Source organism: Triticum aestivum, chromosome 3B (assembly GCF_018294505.1).
Source record: "Triticum aestivum cultivar Chinese Spring chromosome 3B, IWGSC CS RefSeq v2.1, whole genome shotgun sequence".
In the NCBI taxonomy this organism is placed as follows: domain Eukaryota; kingdom Viridiplantae; phylum Streptophyta; class Magnoliopsida; order Poales; family Poaceae; genus Triticum; species Triticum aestivum.
Genome location: NC_057801.1, coordinates 19,544,864 through 19,570,527, shown reverse-complemented (window position 1 = coordinate 19,570,527; position 25,664 = coordinate 19,544,864). Strand labels below are relative to the sequence as shown.

Genomic DNA, 25,664 nt, shown 5'->3' with positions numbered 1-25,664 from the left:
TACCCAAAAATGCTACACGTACCCTGATCACATCGTTTACCACGCGGCGGCAGACGTAAACTTGTTTACAGGCCTGTATGTGTAGCATTGCTGCTGCTTACCTAAGCTAGACTTCAGAAGCCAACACAAGCAGCCACAATTGCCAAAACACTGGTGAGCAAGGGCCAAACACATTCCAACATTAACAAGTTCATACTGAGTTTTTCCTTGCATTAGTTCATACACTGGGGTTCATGTACAGCCAAAACAGAGCAAAATGACGCAGTAGCTAGAGTAAGTACGATGAGATCAAACTCCGAGCCTGACTAATTCATTCATGGGAATTTGGTGACACGGAGAGATCAAGTCAGAGAAGCCTGACTAATTCATTCACGGGAACTTGGTGACACGGAGGCGCGGATGAACCTCGCCGGACTCTCCGTGCAGCATGTTGGGGTTGACATGCGCATGGAGCCAGCCCTGTTCCATGTCCACCTCGCCCGGGACGGAGCAGCTCGCCACGTCCCCTTTCACCTGGACGCTGCCCCTAAGATGGCCCGCGGCGGCCGGAGGACCATCCACCCAGAGCACACCCGTGTACAGTGGCCTCGTGTCGGCGTTGCCTCTGACGCACACGACGTTGACGGGGCGTCCGCCGGCCGCGCCCTTGCCGGCGTCTACGGCCAGGAGGAACACACATCCGTCCTCCGCGACCAGCAGGCAGCGGTAATCCCCCGACGGCACCTGCACGACGAGCGGGTGGCTCGACTCGTACTTGATCTTGTCCGTGAGCCAGGAGTGTTTCCCGGACGGCGCCGTGAGGTGGCGCAGGAGGTCCGCCGGCGAGCCCTCGAACGGGGGCGTGCACTCGAAGCAGTAGCAGGGCGCGTGCGCGCACTTGGCCTTGTGGTCCGCCGCCGCGTGGTAAACGATGGAGCTCGGGCAGCCGTGCTTCTTGTACGGGCATGGCACCTTGTAGGCGCTGACCACGCCGTCCATGAACTCGGAGTGGGTGTAGGAGACGCCATGCCCGCATGGACCGCAGTGCTTGGTCGCTCCGCCGTCTCCGTCACCATCGTCGTCGTCGCCACTGCAGGCGCGGCATACGAAATGCTCCCTCTCGCATTGCAATCCGCAAGTTCATCCTTCATTTTTCACGGTCTGTTGAGAAGCTAGTTCAAATGTAGGAGAAGTACCTTGAACACCGGAGGCTTGAGGGGGGCACGACATGCGGCGCAGTGAAATAATTTCTTCGGCAAGTCTAAATTGGCCGGCTCCTCCTCTTCCGCTGCGACGGCCACCATTAACGCACCATTGTGTTCCGCGCCTTGTTCATACGGCTTCACCACGGCAACCGGCTTCGCAGTGGCCACTGGACTGGGTGTCGGCGTCTTCGTGGCCACCGGACTCTGTGCCGCGAGCACCCTCGTTGCCGCTGGACTGGGCGCCGGTGGCGTGGCAGCTACCGGAATGGTCACCGCCGCCGTGGCGGCTGACTTCGTGATGGGGACGGGATTGAGCTCGGCCAGCGTCCGCGTCTTCGTGGCCACCGGACTCGGCATCGGCAGCGCCGGTGGCATGACGGCGAGAGGACTGGTTTGCCCACCGTGGTGACCGGCTTCGCCTTTGCAACGGGACTGGGCGACGACAGCGCAGCCCTCCTCGGGGCCACCGGACTCGACACCGCGAGCTCCGCCGGTGACACCGTGGTCACCGCCACGACGCTGGACTTCTTGGCTCCGCTGCCATCGGCCTTCTCAGAGAGCCGCTGCCTCTTCTTGTCCTGCTCCCCCGACTTTTTCCCCTGCTCCGCCATAGGGTCAGATTCCTGCCTTCCCTGTGCTGGAGGTCTTTTACGGTAGGGACAAATGAATATGAGCCATCCATCGATCCGATCCAAGGGCCCAAATTCAACAATACTAGGAGCTATGGTGAGTAGTATTTATTGATCAAAGGGCAAAACCGGTAGTGAAACCAAACAAATCCCGCAGGGCAAGGAGCATTTTCGGGAAAAGAAACGAATCGGACGAGCGGCAGGTGAAGGGCCGATCCATTCCCTTCAATTTCTCTTGCTCCCAAGTAGCATGCGGCGCTAGGGTTAGCGGCCGCTGACAACCATCGCCTCATCTCTCTGCCGTCCCGTAGCTCCGACGCAGCAGCCCGACAGCCATTGCCTCCACCCCATGCGTGCCGAATCGAGCGGCTGGGAGGCCCCTCCTCCGCCTCCTCTGAGCGTCTCGCAAAACAATCTCCTCGTATGGTCGTACCCACGTTAGCTTCTCACGAGAAGCCAACAAAATGGATCGCATGCATGTTGCAGCACTTCTGTCCAGGCTAATCATTTTCATTACAAAAATATTCATCCCCATTATGTAGATCAGTATATGTGAGAAGCTATAATGTGATCAAATTTGAAGTTTCCTTTAAACTCCCTAGTAATGAACGTTTAATTTCCCCTTCTCTAGTCGCTGGATTTTGCACGATGAACAAATGAACATTGACTGCCATCATGTTCCTCGTGCATATCAGTATGTGAGGTGTATGTAAAAGCAACTCTAGCAGACCCCGCATCCTGCCCCGACCCGCAAAATAACCGTCAAAATACGGGATGGGGCAAAAAAACCTGCCCGGTCAGACCCCGCATCCCGTCCCGGCCCGCAAAAAAATTTAGGGGGCACGGCAAAATCCCTCCCTCGACCCGAGAAAACGCGGGTTTCCCCCTCGCGGCTGCGGTGCCTTGCATATAAGTGGAAGCGATTGGTGGAGGGGACATTTTATCCCGCGCTTTCCCCAACCAACCACCTCTCCTCTCCCCCTCGCGCTGCCGCCGTCGGCCGCCCAAGATTCCGGCAGGAGCACGCCGAAAGGCCGCCACGCGCACGAGGTCTCCCCTCCCTCCCCCCGCGTCGGCGGACCGCCGGATTTGGCTTCTTCCGGCCGCCGGCCGTTGCCCCAAAATGATGGAGTGGTCTGGGAGCCTCTCCCGCAGCACAGGGAAGGACGCATCACAGCATGCAGGTACGGGTTCATCCGCCCGCCGCCGCCGAAGATTTGCGGGCATGGGTTCGTCCGACCGTCCACCAGGTTCGGCGCTCGCACAGCGTCTTTGTGGCTTGCCGATGCCGCTCATACAGTGCGATGACTTCATGTGGAAAGTTCACCGGTGAAGTCCGACCGTCCACCGGCTGTTATACTTTGGGCCATTGTGGCCGTCGACAGTGAAGTTCACCGGTGGGATGTTGCCTTTGGCAAGCCTAGCAAACACCGACGAGCGTTGAAGCACGTTGATGTCACTGTATAATCCACCCATGTCAAAGAAAGAGTGCCAGATCCAGAGATCTTGAGACGCCACAACCTCTAGTATGACAGTGCAAGCCCTGACATGGCCTTATACTGCCCTTCCGACGCAATTCCGGCTCAAAAATGGGCCGGAAATGGGTCGCCCGTGGATGGAAAACGGACGCGCGTCCGTTTTGGTCGGCGCGCCTTTTGTGTCCGCGCCGAACCAAACAGACGGCGGCGGACAAAATGGATCGCCTCATTGGAGTTGCTCTAAAAGCAGAGGGGCGTTGAGAATAAAATGGAGAAAATAACAAAGTGGATCAAGACATTTATTGACTACTACATAAATGTAAGCTCTGGACCAGGAACCAAATAAATCAGATTACAATGCACACGACCAAATTCACCATTTGGTCATCTAATCATCTTGCTTCTCCCGAGTCCCAGGACAAAAGAACTTCTTCTCAATCATTATCTTCAACGCAATCTTCCATTTACTCCAGCAGATGGGTATATCAACCGTCCATGCTAACAGAAACAAGTTAGGCATGCGGGAGATGCACATGGAGATCGAGGATGACGGCAGATTCTGTTGCTTGGATGACCGACAAGGTGAGCATGCAGGAGATGCAGAGAGAGACGGCTCGTGCCTTGGACGATCGGTAGACCATCAGCAGGGCCGGGAACGGACGAACGCGGAGGCGCAGCCGCAGACTGCCGGCGAGGGCGTTCGGTTGACGGCCGCCGAGGGGTGCGGCAACCAACTCTGTGTCCCTACGGAGCAGAGACTATCACACACTCCTGAACTAAATTGCCCTTATAAAAATGAAATAAAAACCCGATGGTGAATTGCCCAGAATACCCACACGATGGACGGCTGATATAGCTCAATACTACTCGTTGGTAGGACTAGTAAATTGCACCGTAAAATCTCTCCTGTGCTGAACAAGCTACCTACGGAGGGCGCCTGAGACTGGGAGAAGATGGGGATTGCGCCTGAGACTGGGAGAAGATGGGGATTGCGCCTTTGCTTTGAGCTGCTACCTAGGCCCTCTGGCTACATGGGTGTTCTTTACTACTCCAGTTCAACTTGACGTCCCAAGCTCCAAGTTCCAACGTCTTGTCTTATCTACTACTGCTACTTTAAGGGTCTACCTGCTTGTCTGAAAAAGATGATGTTCTTTCTGCGGATACACGATTTTGTAGAGATTTTGTCTGAAAAAGAGTATATTTTATCTTCTTTCAATTTTGTTCATGGAGCTTGTTTGATTTGTACAATCAAGCTATTTAAAAATAATAATCTTATTGAGCCCAATTCACAAATTTAATACTATGTTATTTCAGGACAAAATATTGTGTTTTTATCAAACAATTTACTAATGCCGTGGCACTCAATTCCTACATTCTTTGTTATGTATTCTTTTTGTTCGCGTTTTTTTGGTTAGTATTCATGTATGTGTGAAATTTGGCAAGACAAAGACGCCCTAACAAAATTTTAAATTATTATGAAATGACAACAAGAATTTGAAACTAGTTTTCATTCACAATATATGCAATGTTATATCTTTACTTGACCATTATAATATATGCCCTTCACAACCTTTGATTGGTTGATTTTTCTTTTGTGAAATGCACTTGTTAAATTTATTGAACATAACTTAGTTTCCTTTTGCGAGGTTAAACACATACGAACTTAAATGATATTCCCTCGATTCTCAAATATAAGTTTTGGAGCCTAAATGATATTTCCTCGGTTCTCAAATATAAGATGTTTTGGATATTTTAAAGTGGAATACATACAAACTTAAATGAGTGAACAAACACACTAGAACGTGTCTATATACATCTGGTGCAGAAAAGTGTTAGAACATCTTGATTCATAGGATTCTGAAAACGCGAGAATAGAAAAATTATAAGGTTGGAGTGGCATGCCCACTTGAATCCTACGGAAGCAGTAAGGGGTGTTTGATGCCACGAAATAACAAAGTAATTGTAAAAAAAGGTTGGAGTGGGCATGCCCACTTGAATCCTACGGAAGCAGTAAGGGGTGTTTGATGCCACGAAATAACAAAGTAATTGTAAAAAAAGGTTGGAGTGGGCATGCCCACTTGAATCTACTGAAGCAGTAAGGGGTGTTTGATGCCACGAAATAACAAAGTAATTGTAAAAAATGGTTGGAGTGGATGTTAGATTTTCTATGAAACGTAGTACAAAAGATTTCATAAGAAACCTTGTATGGGATTGAATCAACCAAGTTGGAAAAATTTCCAAAGATTTCAAACAATCTATAGAATTTCTTTGAATCAAAGGAGCCATTACGTTTGTGAACGGAGGGAATATTTTCCTTGACGTTTATGGTACATTCAAGAGTGAATTAAAAAAGAGTGAATTTCTATTTTCTCTAGAATTAATTCTTTACACAACTTACCATATTAATCACGTATTCCTACCAATACCAGATTTAACAATGAGAGCAAATAAGTCAGACATCCAAGACCAAAGTGCTGGCTCTAGCTCATGCCCAACCACGAATATTTGTTTTATCTTTGGCTGTGGACGATCAGGGTTAATCGTCAGGCAACAGTCACGAGAATATTTTTGCAGGCTTTGCAGCAGATTTAATGACATGCTCACCAGACTGTAACGTGGTGGAATAGTTCACTTGCTGAGCTGGTTTTGTACTGTACTACGTGTCTGTGCTCCTGCAGCTGGTGCAAAGCACTGTTGTTTTTTATGCCGCGGCGGTACGTGTCCGTGTATGTGTTTGCTGGTTTTGTAGTCACACATCCTGCTGCTGCAAAGCACCGCTCTGTTTGACTCCTTCCCTTCCAATTTAGGGGAGTATTAGTCAGGGGCGGAGCTAGGATTTGGACATAGGGAGGCCAAGTGAAGTTGAGAAAAGAAATACCGCTTCATTGCTATAGAGTATAAACATGCGGTAGTTACATTTGAATTAGTTATTTAATCTCGATGATATTCAATAACATAAAATATATTAACAGTTTCATTAGAAGAGAATTCAGTTGTGAATTCCTTTCGAAGCAAGTTTTCATGCAATGCTCAAGCAAGTCGTCTCTCGTTTTACTTAAAAAAACATGCCCTCGAGAATTAAGCTGAAATAATATTTCTGGGGTTTGGCGACCCTTCTTTCTTGATAAATATAAATCATAAAAATGACATCACAAGTCACATAATTAAAAGAATTGAAATTTGATGTACAAATTGATAGGTATAAGGTGGGAACTGATCGAGATGAGCAAACAGTTGTTAGTTGTGCTAACCTTGGCTAGTTGGCCGGAGAATTAACGAGCTCACGATACCGCCGATGTCACCTCTGATCTAATCCAGAATTGATCGCCAAAATTTGCAAGAAGAGCGTGAAGTAGCAAGGATGTACGGCAGAGCCAATTTCCTTGATCGTTTGTTCAGTTGCTAAATTGTGCAGATCCAATATCCTAATGCAATCACCGTGATTAATCGAGTAATACCGCGGCCCTAGCAGCCTAGGTATATGGCGGCCTCATCAAGCCGAACAATTCATCGGCCATCAAGACCAATGACATTGTTAAAAAAAAGTCCGGTCCGCACCTCATACAGATAGCTCAGTGGACCCGGACCTTTGCATAGCAATTCTACCTCCGTCGACTGCCCTATAAGGCCGCGGTATATGTACCGCGCGTACATAACTATGCACTTAAAATACCTTGGGCAACACCGGAGGCACACTGCAGGAAAGGTCCATAATACGGCTTGACCCTATTCGGACCTCACATATCTTTTTCTTTTTTCCCTTTCACTGCAGGTTCTTTCGAAAACCTAAAAGTTGTACGGTTGCATGAGGGCTCGCTCTTCGGCCCTCTTCTTTACAGACAACCATCTTACATCTCCTCTCGAAGGACTAACTACTAAGGAGAAATGACGCAGACGTGCGGCAGGGCACCCTTGGGATCCTCAAACCATTACTTTAGGGCCCTGTGTAAACCTTTCCCTTATGTAATTTTTTTGGCATGCAACATATGGCCTCCATATTGATGGAACTATTTGTCTAAACATGTCTCGATGTATTCATAAATATATTAAGGAAGCACATGATCACCACTTTTCGTTTGGTACGTGTGTTATATCATCATTTGTATCCCCCCCCTCCTCACTTCTGACCGACGTAGTGCTTTAGACCGCCCTTCGCACCAGGGGCTGTCTTTGGCCCGGCACATTTTAAAAGTCCGAACACCTATAGGGAACTCTTCGGCATCCTGGATATTGCTTTATATGCATGCACTCCGATTCATGTCTTTGGTCTATAGTTGGGTTGCTCGGCTCCTGTGCTTACCACCTTACGTTCCGCTAGTTCGGCTAAGGTAGTAAATGGAGAACTACTGCGATTATATTTCTGGCTCGTCCGATAAAATACCTCAATAGAGAAAGCCGAAAACTGACGGTCATGATAAGCGAGAGTTGGTCTGCGATTCGGTGACTTAGTGTTATACTACAGATCGCTAGCGATTCTTGCCATGTCACACGAGGGGCTGGGACTCGACCAGCCGCATTGCAAAGGCACCGTAATCCGGATTGCCACTCAATGCAACTGGGGTTAATACTTAACCCCGCCAATGGCTTTGAAACGTGGCATGTTGGTTGTCTCGCAGGTTGCTGGTAACCTGGCACATTCAGATTACATGATCTTGATGGACACTATGAAACCTGGCGGTTGAGCATGCACCTGCTGGGTTTTCTCAAAAGAAACCCGGCTCGCACATATCTTTTCCAAAATGAATGATAGTAGCCCACATCTAGTATGAGTCTCTAATATGTTGGGTTGCATTATCTGATCACTTGCTCAATCGTAGCCCATTTCTTTGTTTCCGATTTTATTTTTGCGCTTGATGCGACCAGTGCTTTGTTGGGACCCTTTGTGAATCGTTATGGTTTCGTTCTTTGAATGGAACAGGAGGTACCCCCGAGGATGTATTTGGTGCACCGGTCCTTCTGGTGCGCCCGATGTTTGAACCTCCTACAGGGTTTTGAAAACTCCGAATTATTTTGAGAAAATATATGCAAGATGTAATTACTATTCCATAAAACTCAAATTAATTTGAAATGTAACCAAAAACACAAAAGAAAATTTATGAATACTACCTAATTTATGTTGTGCCATTAATTTACATCCGGTGAAACTTGTACGATTGAACTGTATCTAATGTATGTAGTTTCTTCAAACTCCCAGACAATTTTCACACCACGAGGCCCGGGCAGCGGATTTAAGACTACACTAGGCAATTGCCCGTGCGTTGCACCGGGGTCTAAGCATTCTAGATGTTCATTATCAATTGTGGAAAAATATATCTTTTATGATTCTCATCCATATTAAGCAACATTATCAACTAACATTGTTTATTGACCTTGCAGGCTGATCAACAATGACCCCTCTTCATTGCAGTCTAAACATGTTGCTGCAACTGAGCTTCACTTTTTACCATTTTTCATTTTTCAAACCCAAAATGGACACTGTACATTAGTCCAAAACTCCAAATGTATGGGAGCGGGTAATAGTGCCTATTTTTTTAAACACCATTGTCCCTATTGTTAACAGTTTCATCCCCTGCTACTGCAACATTTATACATTCATTCTTGAAATACTAAAAGGTAAGAGATTGACCAAGCGAAAATCCTTTCAACACAAGAGCATGTAACAAATATTAAAATCTATTAGATGGTTACCTCACAGAAGTCACCTTCGATATAACTTCAGGAGATAACTTTGTACAATTTTGGCCTACACAGAAGAGAAAAAGCTCATGTAACCAAGTATCATGAACAAAATGATTCCTATTTGTCTTAGTTCCGAATGTAAACAGATATCAATTCATCGAGATTTAAGTGAATGTTAACCCTTAAATCTATGTCCATGCCGTTTTTGGCAAGTTTGAAGGCCGACTCGCATTTAGAAAAGGAACAACCAGAAGAGAAAACACACAAACAAACTTGAAAAAGCACATGCAGGCAATAAGCCGATCCAAGGTAACCATATTAGTGCTAGTGCATAATAATTTGCTCCAGATTCCTGAATGAAGAAATCACAATAATTCTTTTCTCCTGAAGTTAACCATAGTAATTTGATCACTCAGTTAATGATCAAGGACCACATGGCATGTGCAGTCACATGCACGAGGCCGATGGACAGGCTAATTGCACTTGTAGTCAAGATGACATGTATGTGTGCGTGCACCACGCTCGCTGTATGCATGAAACTTTCTCATATGATGATCTCTGCCTATCTAACGGCCATGCACGAAAAGCTAATTTTCGCCATGTAGAGGGCGGGAGCAACCAGATTGAGTGTCCCTGCGTAGAGAAGGTGGTGGTAGTACGAGCTGACAAACCCCGTCCACCTCGAGTGGCCGGATCCGGTGTTGCTGCTGGTCCGATGGCATAAGAGGGGTGGAGAACTCAGACATCCGCGCTGCCGTCGCCAAGGGTAGCTGCTTCCGCCGCGGCACGCGCCTGGCCCAGATCCCCTCAGGCCTGCCACCGGGAAGCGCCGTGGCCGATGCCTTGGCGAAAGTGTTAGCGACCGCCGCCGCCTCTCTGGAGGCATGGAAATCCTTACGTGGATACGACTGGGGCAGTAGACGATGGCTTGAGGAGCGGGCCGGGATACCAATTTCCTTTCTTGACGGACAAAAATTGGTTTGAGGAAAAAACCGGAGAAAAGAAAACCAGGTTGGAATGACTACCTGGGGTGGGAGGAGTGATGTGGGGAGGGAGAGTCGGACGAAAGAGGTCAACGTAAGAGGGGAGAGGAAACCTTACGTTTCTTTTAGGTAGTACTAGGTAATTGCACGTGCGTTGCAATGGGGCGTGCTTGTTGTCTCTACTCTTGTAAAAAACATAGTTGGTGATGATGGTGTGCCTGTCATCCTGCAATATAGGCTGTCCGATTTATATCTGACGGATAGGAAGGAAACTATGACAATTTTATAAAAAGATACCCACACCCCTCTCTATATTTGCAAATAAGGCCTTTCCTCATTTATCCTTTGCTCTCACAAGATAAACTACTGATACAAATGCATCTTGATCTTCCGTGCAACGCACGGGCATCCAAGACCAATCATGTCTTCTTCTTTTTATTCTTATTCACCACTATCTTCATTTCTCCGCCTCTCCAATTGAAGCTCGCCACCTCAAGTCATGATGCATCCGGCTCACAATCCCTCCCTCCACCCCCAGTCGAACCCACACTTAGGATGCATTTGGTTGAAGGTGCCATATGAATGGTTTTGGACCGCCCGGTTTTTTTGGGAAGAAACCATTCAATTCATGTGTTTGCCTGTATATAAGAGATGAGCTAATTATTTGGGATGGACCACCAGTCATGCTCACATGATCATGCATGCAATGGGTGGCCATATGATTGGACTGATTTCTTGGGGTGGAATGGTTCAGCATCTTCAGAGCATTTTTTTTGAGTGAAACCATTCAAGTGCTTTGTAACCAAACATGTCTATTTTCTAACGATCCCAACCCATCCTTGGCCATCCTTTTAAAAATTTCTATGGAGGATCTATATATCATTGGGAATCCAACCAACTCATGTCCCCGTATTACCACGGGATTATTGGTGCATTATATTTGCCACCACAATAGAGGGAAATAATGTCATGGAAATCGATCAATCACAGTTACATGACAAACCGAGTTCTAGCATAGCTTTTCAGCCATTTATTTTTCATTATACATTTCCTTTTAATCAATTAAGAATAATTAAACCGTCATTCCTGTTTTAGCATAAAGGTATTCAACATTGTGAGAATCGATGGCAAGGACCTTTATCACTTATTAAGTAAGATCTACTCCACCGACACTTATGATATTCAAATACAATGTTGTGACGTTGCCTTCAGATTCATTTAATTGCCGTATTCTTTGTAGTATACTTTATCCAAAATTATTCTTCAACGCATATTTCATAATATTATGCGATGAAACAATGAAAATAATTATACTAAATAAACTTAACAAAGATTGTTAAAATTATTTTATACCAAATAAATGCATACTAATCTTACAGTACTTCAGAAATTCTGAATTAAACATTTCTTACAGATTTACATGTATATATACTGAAAAGTTCCCTCCGATCACAAAACCGTCGTACCGAACAAGTTTCTCCACTTCCGGACTCGCTGCCGATGATGCAAAGGTTATCCCTCTGTTCATATTTCATAAACATAGTTACGTAGAGATCATGTTTAGCTTCGTCAGATGATTGCAATAAATAGAACGAGATTTTCTGAAGAAATGTCTAAGTATGGAATTAACCATGCTATGAAAGAGTTAAATTTCTCTCTCAAATACGTCTGAATTATACATACATGTGTTTCTCAATTAAAAAACACAAAAAACTTATCTTGTTGCCCGAGGTGAATCATTTTTGCCTGCTGATTCCCACCCCAGAGGAGTTCCAGACAATTGCAGGGAAACACCGTGAGATTCTTCACAGTAACTCATGAGCTAGTTGTGGTTTACTTCTACCAGGAGTCTATATGCCACGTTCCCAGCTGTAGAAAATACAAAGCATAGTAAAAATTTCTGTTGATCGTGCCGCAATGACAACACGTTCTGTAGAGTCCCAGTGTTAGGAGCGGAGGGAGATCGGGAGGAGTCAGGGAGAAGATTTTTACTGCATGCAGGAGCTGCATAATTTCTCACACTGTGTTCGCGTAAGATCGTACATCGATGGTGAAGCTCTCGCCGTGTCGCGACCTCAGACTGCCGGCCACGGGTGACCTCCAGGCTGAAGGCACCGGCCATTAACGATTTTGATCCAAGAGTTGCTAGTTCGTCCATGCGAAGGCAGCAGCCACAAAAAAGGAACAAAGATAACTGACAATCCAAAGGAAGCAGTCACCAAACCCAGCAGGATCCGGCTGAATTCTTCGTAATGGTAGCCTAGTATACATTGACATCCAGAAATATGAGAGGGAGGGATGCAGGAGGCTCCTCAGCGATTAGAGCTTTTCAGCCGTCGGATCGGCTCCTTGATGCGTTTCCGGCCGTCCGATCCCCCTCCCGAACGCCCTCGACCGTCGGATAAAAAATGAGATGCAGCGCCCTCTCCAGCGTGCCACCGCCTGTAATTTTGCTGCCCCGCCGAGGGCATTTTGGTCATTCCGCATACAGGGGGTATAAAAGGGGTCCGCTCCTGTGGATGACCTAGCCGCCTTCTCCCGCACTCGCGCCTCCGCCTCCGCCCCGCGCCCAACACCTCTCGCCTCGCCGCCGCCTGCTCTCCCCTCCCACGCGCCTGCTCTCCTCTCCCCTCCCGCACGCCTCCTCTCCCCTCCCGCGCGCCTGCTCTCCCCTCCCCTCCGCCGCCGCCGCCGCACCCACCGCCTCGAACCGCGCCGTCGGCAGCCAGATCCACCGCAACAGAGCCCCCCCACCCACCCCAACGACGACGAGCAACAGAGGAGGGAGGACGAGGAGCACGACGGCGGCAGCGGGGAGCAGCAGCAGCAGGCCAAGGCGGCGCGCCGACGAGCGACGAGCAGCAGCGGAGGGAGGACGAGGAGCACGACAGCGGCGACTGCGGGGAGCGGTGTACGGCGCTGCAAGACCGTGCTGGAATGGCTCGACGCGACGGCCACATGCGCCGAGGAGCCGGCTGCTACCAGGGTTAGGGTTTCGGTTGTTGGCTCCAACACCGGCGGCTATGTCCGGTGATTTCATCCCCTCCCCCCCCCTTCCTCCTCATCTCTCTCTCTGACTACTCCTCATCCCATCGTCTTGGCTTGCAGGTTGCCGTCGTTGCAGATCTGGACAAGATGATGGTGTCCCCAAACTTTTTAGGCTGCTACTCCTGTGTCCATGACATCCTGGAGAAGCAAGGTGTGTTTCTGCTACTCCCTACACTGCTTGATGTTACTATTCCTCCATTCATAGCAAGGGATGTGCTGCTGCTGCTTCTGTTGTTATGTCTTGCTTTAATTGCTAGCTTCAGTGTATTAACACGTTATTATATGCAGGGTTATTATATGCAGGGTTCTGCTGCTAGTATTGTCAAAGTGGCTGGGCGCTGTCATCTTCTTTTGCAGGTATTTTACCATGTGGTCATTATCCTTTTTAGAACAGTTGTTTTATTACTGTTCTCTGACCCCCATTGCCTAGGCAATTCTCAGGAGCCCACCACCGTGTCACTCTAGGGTGCCTAAGGATTAGTACTCTGATGAAGCCCATCTGCAATTATTAAATTGTGTTATCCCTTGTTATTTTATAAAATCAGTGGTGTGCGGTGGTGTTAAGAAGACTTAGGGATATGATTAGTATTGGGTTTTGAAATGTATCTGGAAGGTCATCCCTTTGATCTTCTGGTCATATAAGGGTGAGGTGTAATGGTTAGTCATCAACCCTTTGATATTTTGGTATGTAGAAACTGTCAAACTGCAGCATTTGGCAAAGGTTTGTAGAGGGAATATTGACAATACTAATATCTCTTTAGGTTTTAAGCAACCCATGGCTTATTCATCACAGCAAAACTATCTATAGAACTAAAAAATGATGCGGACAATTGAAAAATCAAAAAGTCGTGGATATCTTCATCTTCTTGGTCTATGCATTTATTATTGTGGCATTTAGATGCTTATTTCGTTGGTATTCCATACTTCACTTTGCACCATCACTTGATAGTTGATACTACTATATACCACGAAAAATGCATCCCCATTTTCCTTTTCAGCATTGTTTAATGTTTGTATCTTAATCCTTTTTATGTCTTTTTTTAGAAGACATGTGCAATATGTTTGACCATAATGAAACCTGGTCAAGGCCATCCTCTATTCACGGCAAAGTGCTCACGTACCTTTCACTTCCATTGTATATCTGCAAATGTTAGGCATGGACAACCCAAATATTCTTCTGCTTTGGATGAAATTATGATTTTATAGGCCCAAATAATTTTACTTTAGGATTCTCAGCTGTCCAATCACCCATAAACTTTGAGGTGGGATTTCTCTTAATTTCATTTTAGAGGTGTACTTATTTAGAGCATTTATGTCTTCGTCTCACATCATACCTAAAGAAGTGAGTTTCTTTTAATTAATTACATGAGAGTAAACAAGAGATGATTGGATACATGGTTGAGTATGGTTGTAATCAAGCAGCTGTAGTTTACGTATGAAGATGCAATCTTTCTTTCCATGTACGAGAAAGAACACCAGCTAGAACTGGCATGTCTCTTTCATGAGATGTTTATATGTTATGTTCCTTTCCACTAACATGAAATTAATTGTCTTGTCCTAATTATTTTGTACCAGGAATTTCAGCTAGAACATAGAAGTAATTAAACCTTGAGGAAAGAATTGTGTGTGTTGCAACTGGATAATATGTGCGAGCCGGATGTATCGTCAGGTGACCAACTTGAATTGTTTTTACTGTTGTTGCATATGTGAAATGAAATTTATTCTTCTACTATGTGCTAGCCTGCAATACATGATATGCACACGTGTCACCATTGGTTCATGTTTTTCTATGTGATCTGCATTTAAATAATGTGCTATGCCTTTTTTAGATAGATTGTCTGAATCATATCTCAGTTAAGAGTATCTGTTGTTCATGCATCATTCCTAGATATTTTGTACTAAACTGATTTGAGCAAATGTTTTGTGTGCCTTCGAATGAGCAGGGCAAAGTATGTTGTTGGCACTGCTAAAGAATTCACTGCCAAGCCTGGTGGAGGCGCAAAATGGCTTGCCTTATCGCGTGACAGGGAACTTTTGGTGGTAATCGAGGGTCTTTGTGCCCTGTCAGGCGTTGGTCCAAAAGTTGCAACCTGCATTGCTCTGTTCTCTCTTGATAAGAGTCAGGTTATTCCTGTTGGCACAAATGTCTGGAAGGTATGCTATGTCTGGTTAACCATTGTTGTATTCTTACTGTAAAAATGACTTAATCAGGTGTTCTTTTCAATCCCTATACTCTTTGTCCATTCTCACAAAATTAGGTTGATCTGATTGGTTTTGGTTATCATAGTAGTTTTTTGTTGGTTACCAACATGTTCAAGGCTTCACCTATAGATGAATTGTACGAGTTTGGAACATGATAACAGCTATACATTTCCTAAACTGATCATGTTTAAATTTCACGGGGTGTGGGTGCACCTACTCTAAATTACTATACTGTTGGGAACTAAAACTTTCATCATTTGAAATGCAATGAAACTTATAAAGTAAACAATGAATGCTCTGTTTCAGAATGAGAACAAGTTTTGTGGTATCAAAATTACATTTGAACCTTGAGGATGCAGAGTCGGGAGAGACTCTCTGGATATGTTATATATGATCTGAAAGTCCCTCAAGTTGCTTTGAGAAATGCAATTTCCACTTTCATGGAGAATATTGATGCAACCTCAAATCAAGTGGAATAATCTTGGCCGCTTAAAAAATGTGTTCAATTTTCAGATGTTCTGCAGAATTAGTTGCATCAGGTCATATGTTTTGATCTGTACACAGTTCTTTTTAAATTCAGAGGCTTACACCGTCGCCGTTCCTTGGGGCTCGGAAGGAGGAGTGCCGGCCATAGACAAAAGAGGAGGTTGAGACATCTACGGCGCCTGTTGCAGCGACCACGACTACTGCATCAAAAAGAAAGTTACTACTGCGTCAAGTCAGGCAGCGGAGATGAGGTCGCCGGCGCAGGTGCTCATGATGGTCGGTTGCTGCGCTGCCCGACAAGCCGATGGCCGCGTCGACCTATGGACAATGCCTGTGTTCGTCGGCCGCGGGGCCAGGACGCTCTATGTCGCCATGGACCTCAAGCTGTCGACGGCGGGGCCGTGATCAACGACGGGAAGGCCAGCCTGGCCGACGCTTTCAGGAGGATGGTGGCCGTCATCCAGCTAGACCATGCCATCAAGGAGGTGCGTGTGTGTTATTTGTGGACAGCTTGTACGATTCCTCTTGATGTTTTCTTGATTTTATACATGCTTTGCATTTTGATCTACTGCAGCTCCAGTTCAGGGCGGGTAAATCGTACAAGCTGACTGCCTGCAACCGGGAACCCGATATATGCCCGGACTAAGGTTAGTAAAAAATGTTGTACTCAATAACTGCCTATCAACTCCTTGACTGCATATATTCTGCTTTTGTGAATGCATGAGAAAAAGGAGAGATGAAATCCTATTTCTAGCGAGACCGATACCGAAAAATGTATGGGCCACACAAGGTTTAGTTAAGACTGTATCCAGATGATATTTCACACAGATGAACCGGGACTTATAAAGTGCCCTGTATCATACAGATGTATCCATGGTATACAAAATTAGTACTTAAGCATTGGCATGCATACATGAGAAAAATATTGTTGCTTTGTAAAAGTATTGTGTTGGTGCATATCTATTTTTTAGCCCTTCACTTGCTGACATGAGTGACATATGAGAATCAAAGTCCACTGATGAACAATTAATTATAAAAGCACTGTATATCCTTTCTCTTGGGGTTATTTGTTAGTTTCTCTGATATTAACAGTAAAATGCGTATTTTCATCATTTGACTGATAGTCTAATATTGAACATAAGCATTTATTCTTGGATGATATGTGTGAGTTGTGGACTTCCTGCCCTTTATCACAAATTGATAGGATGCACTTCAGAATTTAAGTTGGCATCATATTAATCACACTTTTTATTTTGAGCAGGAAAGAGTACCTTGTTGAACCAACTCCTTGGGTCAAATTTTAGGGAGATGGATGCGTTCAGGGGAAGGTATAGTCAATTTTCTTTACCTATCTTTCTTTCATTTTTTTCACTTCTCTTATCATGAAATCGGGCTTTCAAATGTAGTACACTCTTAGATTTGATAGTATATCTCTGTTATGTTATCAGAATCGCTAATTTAATAGATATGAGAGTGTTCGATTTAAATTATATGTCAGCTTTGCCATGCTTGCCAATTTTCAGTTCTGGTGCAAGTGCTTTTATAATTGTTTTGTGACCTGCGCATCAAAGCTTATGAAGGCAACTTAAGAATTGTAATACTTACAGATGTGTTGAGACCTTGATGGGATGGAGAGACGTTTCCTTTCAAAAATTACCGCTAGAAATAGTAGAGAGAAAGCTTAAGCACGGAAACGAGCAGTTAATTCTATTTGCCAGGTTAGCAAACATTTCCCTTTCTTTAGTTGCTAGCTTCAGTGTATTGACATATTATTATATGCAGGGTTCTGCTGCTGATGTTATCAAGGTGGCTATGCTTAACAGTCATTCTGTAATTACCAATGGGAGTAACACACTTGATTCTATGGATGGGCTAACGCAGAACTTTTAACAAATCAGAGGGCGTTGTCACCTTCTTTTGCAGGTATTTTACGACATGGTCATCACTTATTTTTTTTGGATTTCTGCGCCTATGTATTTTCTAAATATAGACAGGTTAAAGTTATGATTTTACGTTTTGTAGGTGCATGATGAATTTGTGCTTGAAGTTGACCCGTCTAGGGTAGCAGAGGCTGTAAGGAATCCCCGGGCCATCGAGTGCGTGCCGTCAGTTTGACCCAGGACCGGCGCGGCAGAGGCGTTGTGTTCTTTCAGGTTATTGTCAACAGAAGCAGTTCATAGATAGGGATTAGAGGAAGCAGCTTATAAATGGGGACAATGTTGTTACTGTTTCTTTTCCTTATATTTGCGGGGATGCCAGGGCTGACTGCCTTGTGCGTACCATGGCGAGGAGTAGCAATAGTACGTCGGTTCAGTCATAATGGCAATGTTCTTTGTTGTCTTGTATTATTCAACCACATATGTTTGGCTCTTTCTAATGGCCACTGTAACTTGAAAATTTGCAGTGCATATTTGCTCCCTCTAGCGAGCACCACGGAGGAGGTGAGGGGCAATTAGGGAGTAAATAAATGTGACAATATGGTTTAGAAAGCCCCAAAGCCGAGGTGAGCCGCCGCCTCCTTTTTGTGCCTTTCCATGTGGCTCTCCTTCATGGTGCTGATTTGGTGTGTGGTTCCGGTGAGGGCAGGCAGGATGAGAAGGAAGCAGAGAGGCGAGATGTGATATGAACCACCAATCGCCCCTCCAGCGACTAGGCCTTCTCCCTCATCCTCAGCCCCGTCGCTGCCGCTGACGCCTTCGGGAGTAGGGGAGGCATCAGTGACGTTGCCAACAAGGCAGCGGTGAGCGCCCTCTCCGCTGTTCACCTTTTCTGCTCGCTGAGTGTCGGGCCATGGCTCATGTATGTTGATCCTCTTGTGCTACGCAGGTTGTGGTTGGGGTTTAGCACCAGGTTCCTCGCTGCTGCATCTGCTGGGAAACACTGCTATGCCTGTTGTCCGGTGGCGGGGTTTGGGCATGCGGTGGGTACTCCTTCGGATTGGCATAGATGCCTCCGTGTTTAGAGTGTGTTGTACCTACAGGTTCCCAGGTTCGTCCCTTCCTCTTTGTGGTGGTCCGGGAAGATAGAATTTTCTTAACTGATCTAGGTGTTGTGAAATGCTCAGTAAGTACTAATATTATTAGGATTTTTGGTTCCATTACGATATAAATCCCAAGAACCAACTTTCTTGCTTTTGATCTTGGGTAAAGAATATCATGTTGTTATGTTTGGAAGGCATTGATTGCTTTGTTTTACATTTAGCATTTGGCATGATCCATGTTGATGATGTTTAGTAGAAGACTGCGGTAGAGAGGTTGTGTTTTGGTGCTTTGGATGGATCCAGCTACCGATTTACCAATGCTACTGTTTGTGGTCTCATGCCTCTCTATCATGATTCTCCCAATCTGAAATAGAGAAACATTACTTTGTTTGACAGGGTTTGTCTACACTTATCTTTAAGGCTACAACCTGGAGTCTCATGGAGGTGTGAAGATGATACCTAAGTAGTCTAGGACATTGCTTTGTTAGGGGTTCGCTTATGTACAAGAATGACATGTTTCTTTCCCATGTAATATATTGTGATTTTTTTTGCTCAATATCATCTGGACTATGTATCTTTGTATGGTAGTAAACGGTATCCTGCTTTTTGGTTTGGACCTGAGCACTAATTGGATAAGCTGCAAACTTTGTGTTAGATTAGTACTTGCTCTCTCATGCTTGCGCTTAGTACTCAACTTAAGTGTCAAGTGGTTACCTTATGTGGTCTCATGATCGCACTGAATTTGAACTCTATGCTACCTTAAAATCTCATGACGATGTTGAACTTAGATGATGTCTTGCTTCTATTCTCTCAAGCTTGCGCTTAGTACTGAACTTAGTGTCAAGTGGTTACCTTACGTGGTCTCATGATCGCACTGAATTTGAACTCTATGCTACCTTAAAATCTCATGATCGCACTGAATTTGAACTCTATGCTACCTTAAAATCTCATGACGATGTTGAACTTAGATGATGTCTTGCTTCTATTACAAGTTATGTTTCATCTTTCTTTTATTTTGTTTAATACATATGCTAAACGAGGATTCGTACTAACATGAACATTACTTCTTGATCACATCGTTCTGACCGGCACCCTCGCGCCAGGGCGCGATCCCAATCTAGTACTTGATGCAGTTGGCAACCTCCACGACCCGCGGAAGAGCTACGACGATCTGCTCCAGCGCCAACACCGGCTACTTCCTTGAGGCCTTCCTCCGCACGCCCTTTACGCTCAACCGTCAACCCCTCGAGACGTTGCTCTTTGTCCGCCTCGACAACAGGACCGGCCTGTGTACGTGGTGAGATCGCAACGCGCGCATGGATGGAAAATATGAGAGAGAGAGAGAGAGAGAGAGAGAGAGGGAGGGAGGGAGGGAAGGAGGAAGAGAGAGGGAGGGAGGGAGGGAGGGAGGGAGAGAGAGAGACTAACAATGGCGACTAACGGCGAGCACGATCGATCGTGGGGAGAAAAACAGATCGATAGCGGCGGCGAGGAAACAAGAACGAGCAAGGAATGGGATATGCTGATCTGGCCCGCGGTTGATTACCATACACGAATTTATTGCGTGATGTGTTACCAAAGAAGGGATTGATTACCACAAGGTGAATTGATTGTGTTACCAAAAGATTTGGGGTTTTTTGGACGAAAATTGTTGTAAATAAAAAACCGGAAAGAAAATCGGTGGAGGGTTGGGGATATCGTAAGGGGAGGTGTGACAAAGAGCGGACAACGTAAGAGGGGAAACGGAACACTCCGTTTCTTTTAGGTAGTATAATAATATAGAATAGATATATAGATATATAGATATATATATAGATATAGATATAGATATATAATATATAATATATAATATATAATATGATATATATAAGTAGAGAGTAGATATATAAGTAGAGAGTAGAGATTGCAACCCATCCAGCAAACTACAAAAATGCATGGGGAGATAGCCAAACAAAATAATTAGCAGTGACGAGATGAGCCTTTGTGTTATTTGTCACGTCTCTTCTCTAAGTTTTGAAAATCTTTCAAATGCGATTCGATTGGCAATTATTTTTCTCGCATTTTTCCGCAAAAACTGAAACAAAAAATATCGTTAGCCTTGCTTTCTTGGTAGCAGTTGGGCCTGAGCAGGCTGGGCTTTCGGGCCTTGGATCGAGCCGGACCAAGGGTAGCGTTGCATTCACCACGTCCACGACCTCACCGCCGCCCTCGGCGCCGGCAGCAGCACGAGCAAAGCAAACCCCCAGCTTCGCTCTCCTCCCGACCTCCACGCGCCCAACCCGGTGAGTAGAGCTCCGCTTCCACCGCCTGCTTCTTCTCCGCCCAGCCAGTTGAGTCGAGAGCTCCGCTTCCACTTCGCCATTGTTAGCGTTCCCGACCTCTTCGTGCTTGTGCGATATTCACCTCCCCCATTTTGTGTGTGCGGTTTATATCCATTCGCCCTCACGGGAGTCTCCCAAATTCTACTGAATGAAACCCACGAAATCGTCGCAGATCGACGCCAACGTAAAACCCCCCATAAAACTGTATTACTGTAGGTAGAACTGTTCAGTGAGGTTCTAATCTGACGATAGGAATTGGGTACCATGGAGATGGAGGCGAAGAGCAACGGCGTGACCAAGTTGGTCAAGGAAGGAGGAGTTGGTCGGCAAGAGGGAGGGGAATATCTTGCATGTAACGGCCTGACCACGTGGATTGACATCTTGGACTGCTCCAACCCTCTCATCTCTCCCATCTTGCAGGTAACTCAATGCGTCAATTGGTTCCCATCGAGGCTTTTGTGATCTCTTGTGGTTTATATATGTTATTGTCCCTGAAATCCTGCATAGATTTGCCCTTCGATCACCGTTAGAATAAACTTGCTGTTTTCTGTCAGCTTTTTTCAGTTTCAGTTTCTAGCTCCAGATTTAGATATATTTTCAGTAGCGGCATGGAGGGGAATAAACTTGCTGAAATCCTGTCAGCTTTTTTGCTTCTTCATTGCTAACATGCTAAGAAATTGCTGCCAGCTGGAGGGGAACAGCTGCAGCAATGGCAGCAAGATCAAACAGGGAGGAGAAGGTCAGCAAGAGGGAGAGGATATCGTCAGGAAGCAGCATGCCATTGTCATCATGGGAACCGACGTCTTGGATTGCCCCGTCTGCTCTGCCCCCCTGAGCCCTCCCATTTTCCAGGTAATCGGTTGTAATTCGTGTATGCTGCCATCACCACGAAAATCATATGGGAACTCTTGCTTTGGTATGTTTGTATCAATATGATGAAAAATTAGCTCTCCGATTGTTTGACTTTTTTTTCCTTGCAGTGCTCACTCGGGCATTTCGTCTGCTCGGCTTGCCATGACAAGCTCCCTGGAACTGACAGGGCGTGCGGCGTGTGCTCCAGACCCGTCTTGGACCGCTGCCACGGTGTGGAGCGCATTGTCGGCTCTGTCCTCGTGCCGTGCTCCTACGCTCTGCACGGATGCACTACCGCAATCCCGTACCACCGAAAGGGGGAACACGAGAAGGTGTGCCTGCACGCTCCATGCTTCTGCCCAGAGAACGGTTGCGGCTTCGCTGGCACAACAGAGGTGCTCCTAGGCCACTTCACTGCCAAGCACGATTGGCTAATCACGGCGTTCAAATACTACGAACCATTCGATGTGCCCGTGAAGGCGGGTGTGCACGTTCTCCATGGCAACGGTGAAGAGGAAGACAAAGACAATGATAGTGACCTCTTCCTGCTCCACGTGGGGTACCCGGATGCCCCGTTGCACAGTGTCTCACTGGTCCGGGTCCAGGCACACCCACAGGAGTACAGGGTCGGATGCTCCGTGGGTTTCTCTTGGTTCATGGGACAGTACCAAGCCGCGACACTGGACTTTATCCGAAACTCGTCCCTGTCTAACGGGCTGCCGAAATGTAGCTTTTGTATTGTCCCCGAGGTTCGCCGTGGAGGCGGGGGGCCTGTCGTGCTCAGCGTCACCATAGGTATCGATATAGAGGAGGACGAAGATGACAACAAGGAGCGCGACGATGTCGACAGTCACGTCAAAGTGGGCGACTACAAGGAGGAGGATGAGGCCGATGGTCACAAAGCAGATTAAGGCAAGTGGACCGAAGTGCGTGTGAGCCGGACGAACAAGATTTCTGTTGTTTTGGTTCTTGATGGCTGTTAGTTTGTTATTTGAAGGATGTTTTTATTTACTTAGAGTTGAAGGATGTGTTGACATGACAGTCTTCATATACAATCTTGGGTTTCAGCACATTGGAATTGCTGTTTCCGTGAAGTGGCCCTGTTCTAATCAGCATTGCACTAGCTTGTTGATCAGTGGTCGGATCAATGGTTACACTGTTTGGATTACTGTTATATGTTATCTCGATGTGTTAAAGAACTTGGAAATGCTAGAACAGTACATAAGCAGCCGGCTGTTAGCATTTCGTAAGATGAGTTTTTACCGCACAAACTGTTTCAGTTAATCGAAAAAATGTTTTGCATTGCACAGATTTGCGAGTACCCCATGTTAAAAATCTCTGGACATAATATATTTCATTGAACATTTTTGTTAATAAAATATAATAGAATTTGGATTGCATATGTATAAAACAGTGTTGTTTTTAGCCCATTGGGTTTTTAGCACATTGTCATTGTTGTTTCTAATCAGCATAGGAGAAGTTCGTTGGACTAGTTTGTTGACCAGTGATCAAATTAGTGCTTAGACCTACTGGATTAGTGTTATGTGTTGCCTCTCTGTGTTAAATTGCAGGACATGGAAATGCTAGAGGAGTACATAAGTAGTCATTTCTTAGGTTTTTGTAAGATGAGTTCTATTGCACGAAAAACAGTTTCAATTGGAAAAGATGTTTCATATTGCACAAATTGTTAGCACTCCATGTCAAAAATATTTGGAAATACTATTTTTCATAGAACTTTTCTAGAGAAAAACTATAGTAATAAAGTTGTGTATCAAGACAGTGTCGAGATAAACTTTTTATTGAGTTAATTTAATTTTACATATGTTTCCATTATAGTTCAATCCTATACTAGGACCATAGTACAGATCCGAATCTAGCCCCAAGAGAATTTGTGTGTCTATAATCATTTCTAGAAAGTAGCATGCTGTTAATATCTTTACAATCATTGTTTTGAATAACCGATGGTAGTTTGTAGTGTCTTTACATGAAAACAAACACGATTGACTAAAATCATAAAGTGAATGCTATATTAGCTACTCAATCCTTTCCAGTTTACTGAGCTTATCTCATTTTTTCCCATTTTATAAGTCTCAGTTTTATTGCTCCATGCACATGTTCATATTTGAAATTGCGTTAAATCGTTTAGTGCCAGGATTAAGAGAAAAGTCACCAATACATCTAAAAGTTCTTGGTCATCTATTTGTCACGCGTGCATGCATTGCAATTAATGCATTGTAAACACAATTTCTTCTTCGAGGGATCAAGTATAGTAGTAGATCCGACCCCCGCGTCGCCCGAGCCGGGCGACTAGGTGGAAACCTAGCCGCCGGCGCCCCGTCGCCCGCCCGGTGTTCGCCCCCGCATCGCCGTCGCCGGAGGGCCGGCCGGCAAAGCCGCGCCAGGCCCTGGGATGGCGGCGGGGGGAGGGGGGCTGTCCTTCCCCTCCCGCCCCAGCTCCTCCCCCCACCCCCATGGCGCCAGATCTAGGTCGGCTGCGGCACGACCTCCTCCTCCGGCGGCGGCGGCCTCCCCCGGCCTCACCTGCCAGCTGGCGGCGCAGGTGGACTGCCCCGGCCGAAGTTCCCCGCGGTGAAGCTGTGGTCCGCCCCGACGTGATCTGGACGCCGTCTCCAGCTAGCTGCGGTCCTCCGGCCGGCCGGCCTTGGCAGGGCCCTGCTAGCTGCGGCTCCTCCGACCACCCCCCCCCCCCCTGCGGCGAGTTCCAGGCCCGCCTCTTCAGGGGCCGACCATGGAGGCTGCTGTTTTGCAGTTGTGCCCGTCGGTGTCTGCCTCCTTTGGCACGCCGGTCGGGTTTGGCTTCGCGCGAATCCACGTCGACACCACCACCTCGCCCACCTCCCGCTGCAGGGGCGGCTTTGGCCCGGCGGCAATGGACCTACGTCCCCTTCCTGCGTTTATTGCCGGTCAACGCGGCTTTGGACCCGACGAGCCTCGAAAGCTGCGCTCTTTCCGGCTTTCTTGGCTCTTTGGCTCCTCGGCATATCCGCACAATCACCACCCCGCGGTGTCTTGGTTGGCCATCCATCCCGGTGCATCTTCGTCACCGGCATGCTCCGGGAGCTGTGTCCCCTTCCAGTTCCCTGGGCCCGCCGTCGTCCCTGCTGCTCCGGTCCCGCTGGCCCGGATTCGCGTTCCTTCCCGGTCCTGGCTTATCTGGGGCTATGGTCACTGTCCCATCACCACTTCATCCCGCGCAGCCACGCATCCTCGTCCTCCTCCGGAGTTCGCGCGCCCGGCGATGCATGATGCCTCCTTTGGCACCGCGCGTGGCTCCCCTTCCTGCAGTCACAGCACCAGCCTATACACGATGACCTCCTCTTCGACTCGTGTTCTGATGGCTTGGATTGCTTGGAATTGGCTAGGGAGAAAGCCCTGCATCTTTTGCTGGCAGCGGCGATACCCGCGGGTGCCATCACCTTCCTGGAGGCGTTGTCATGGCTGTTCTGTGCCCCTCTTCGAGCATTAGGGGAAACCCTAGGCCCGGGCTTCTGGATCGGACAACGACGGCGTCTCGGTGTCATTCTCCTTCTTGAAGACGTTGTCTTGGTTCTTGAAGACGTTGTCTTGGTTGCTCGCGGCGTCCTCGGTGTGGGCTTTGGAGTTTTGGTCATCTAGTTGTAGATTGGTTTGCTTCTCTGGTCAGAGAGTTTAGCCGTGTTCTTCTTTGTTTGGGTCGTGCATCTTTCATCTCTTCGCTTCGGGCACCATGTTCACGCCCCTTGCGTCCGTGTCATGTGTTGTACCAACTCTGTAATCATTCTTACTGTTCTATCAATGCAATGATACGCAAGCTTTGCGTAT

At 46.6% G+C, this 25,664-nt stretch overlaps 1 protein-coding gene and 1 long non-coding RNA gene across 2 annotated transcripts; one reads left to right on the top strand and one right to left on the bottom strand.

Moving 5' to 3' along the window:
* Positions 1 to 210: 210 nt before the first annotated feature.
* LOC123064413 (E3 ubiquitin-protein ligase SINA-like 5) lies at positions 211 to 1,283 on the bottom strand. The gene is made up of 2 exons (XM_044487903.1): positions 1,178 to 1,283; positions 211 to 1,106 (listed from the first exon to the last, which is right to left on the bottom strand). The coding sequence occupies exons 1-2, from the start codon at positions 1,281 to 1,283 to the stop codon at positions 370 to 372; spliced, it is 843 nt and encodes a 280-aa protein (XP_044343838.1). The 3' UTR covers positions 211 to 369.
* A 16,080-nt stretch (positions 1,284 to 17,363) lies between these two features.
* On the top strand, positions 17,364 to 18,564 carry LOC123064412 (uncharacterized). The gene is made up of 6 exons (XR_006430695.1): positions 17,364 to 17,407; positions 17,472 to 17,612; positions 17,712 to 17,842; positions 18,094 to 18,192; positions 18,276 to 18,429; positions 18,516 to 18,564. It is a non-coding gene; the product is annotated as an uncharacterized lncRNA (long non-coding RNA).
* The last annotated feature ends 7,100 nt before the right edge of the window (positions 18,565 to 25,664 follow it).

What these genes read in the sequence shown, in the direction of transcription:
- LOC123064413 (XM_044487903.1), bottom strand. Translation starts at nt 1,283, where the DNA reads ATGGTGGCCGTCGCAGCGGAAGAGGAGGAGCCGGCCAATTTAGACTTG. An exon ending in CCTCAAGCCTCCGGTGTTCA is followed by an intron (nt 1,107 to 1,177) that starts AGGTACTTCTCC and finishes CTTGCGGATTGC; the next exon opens with AATGCGAGAGGGAGCATTTC.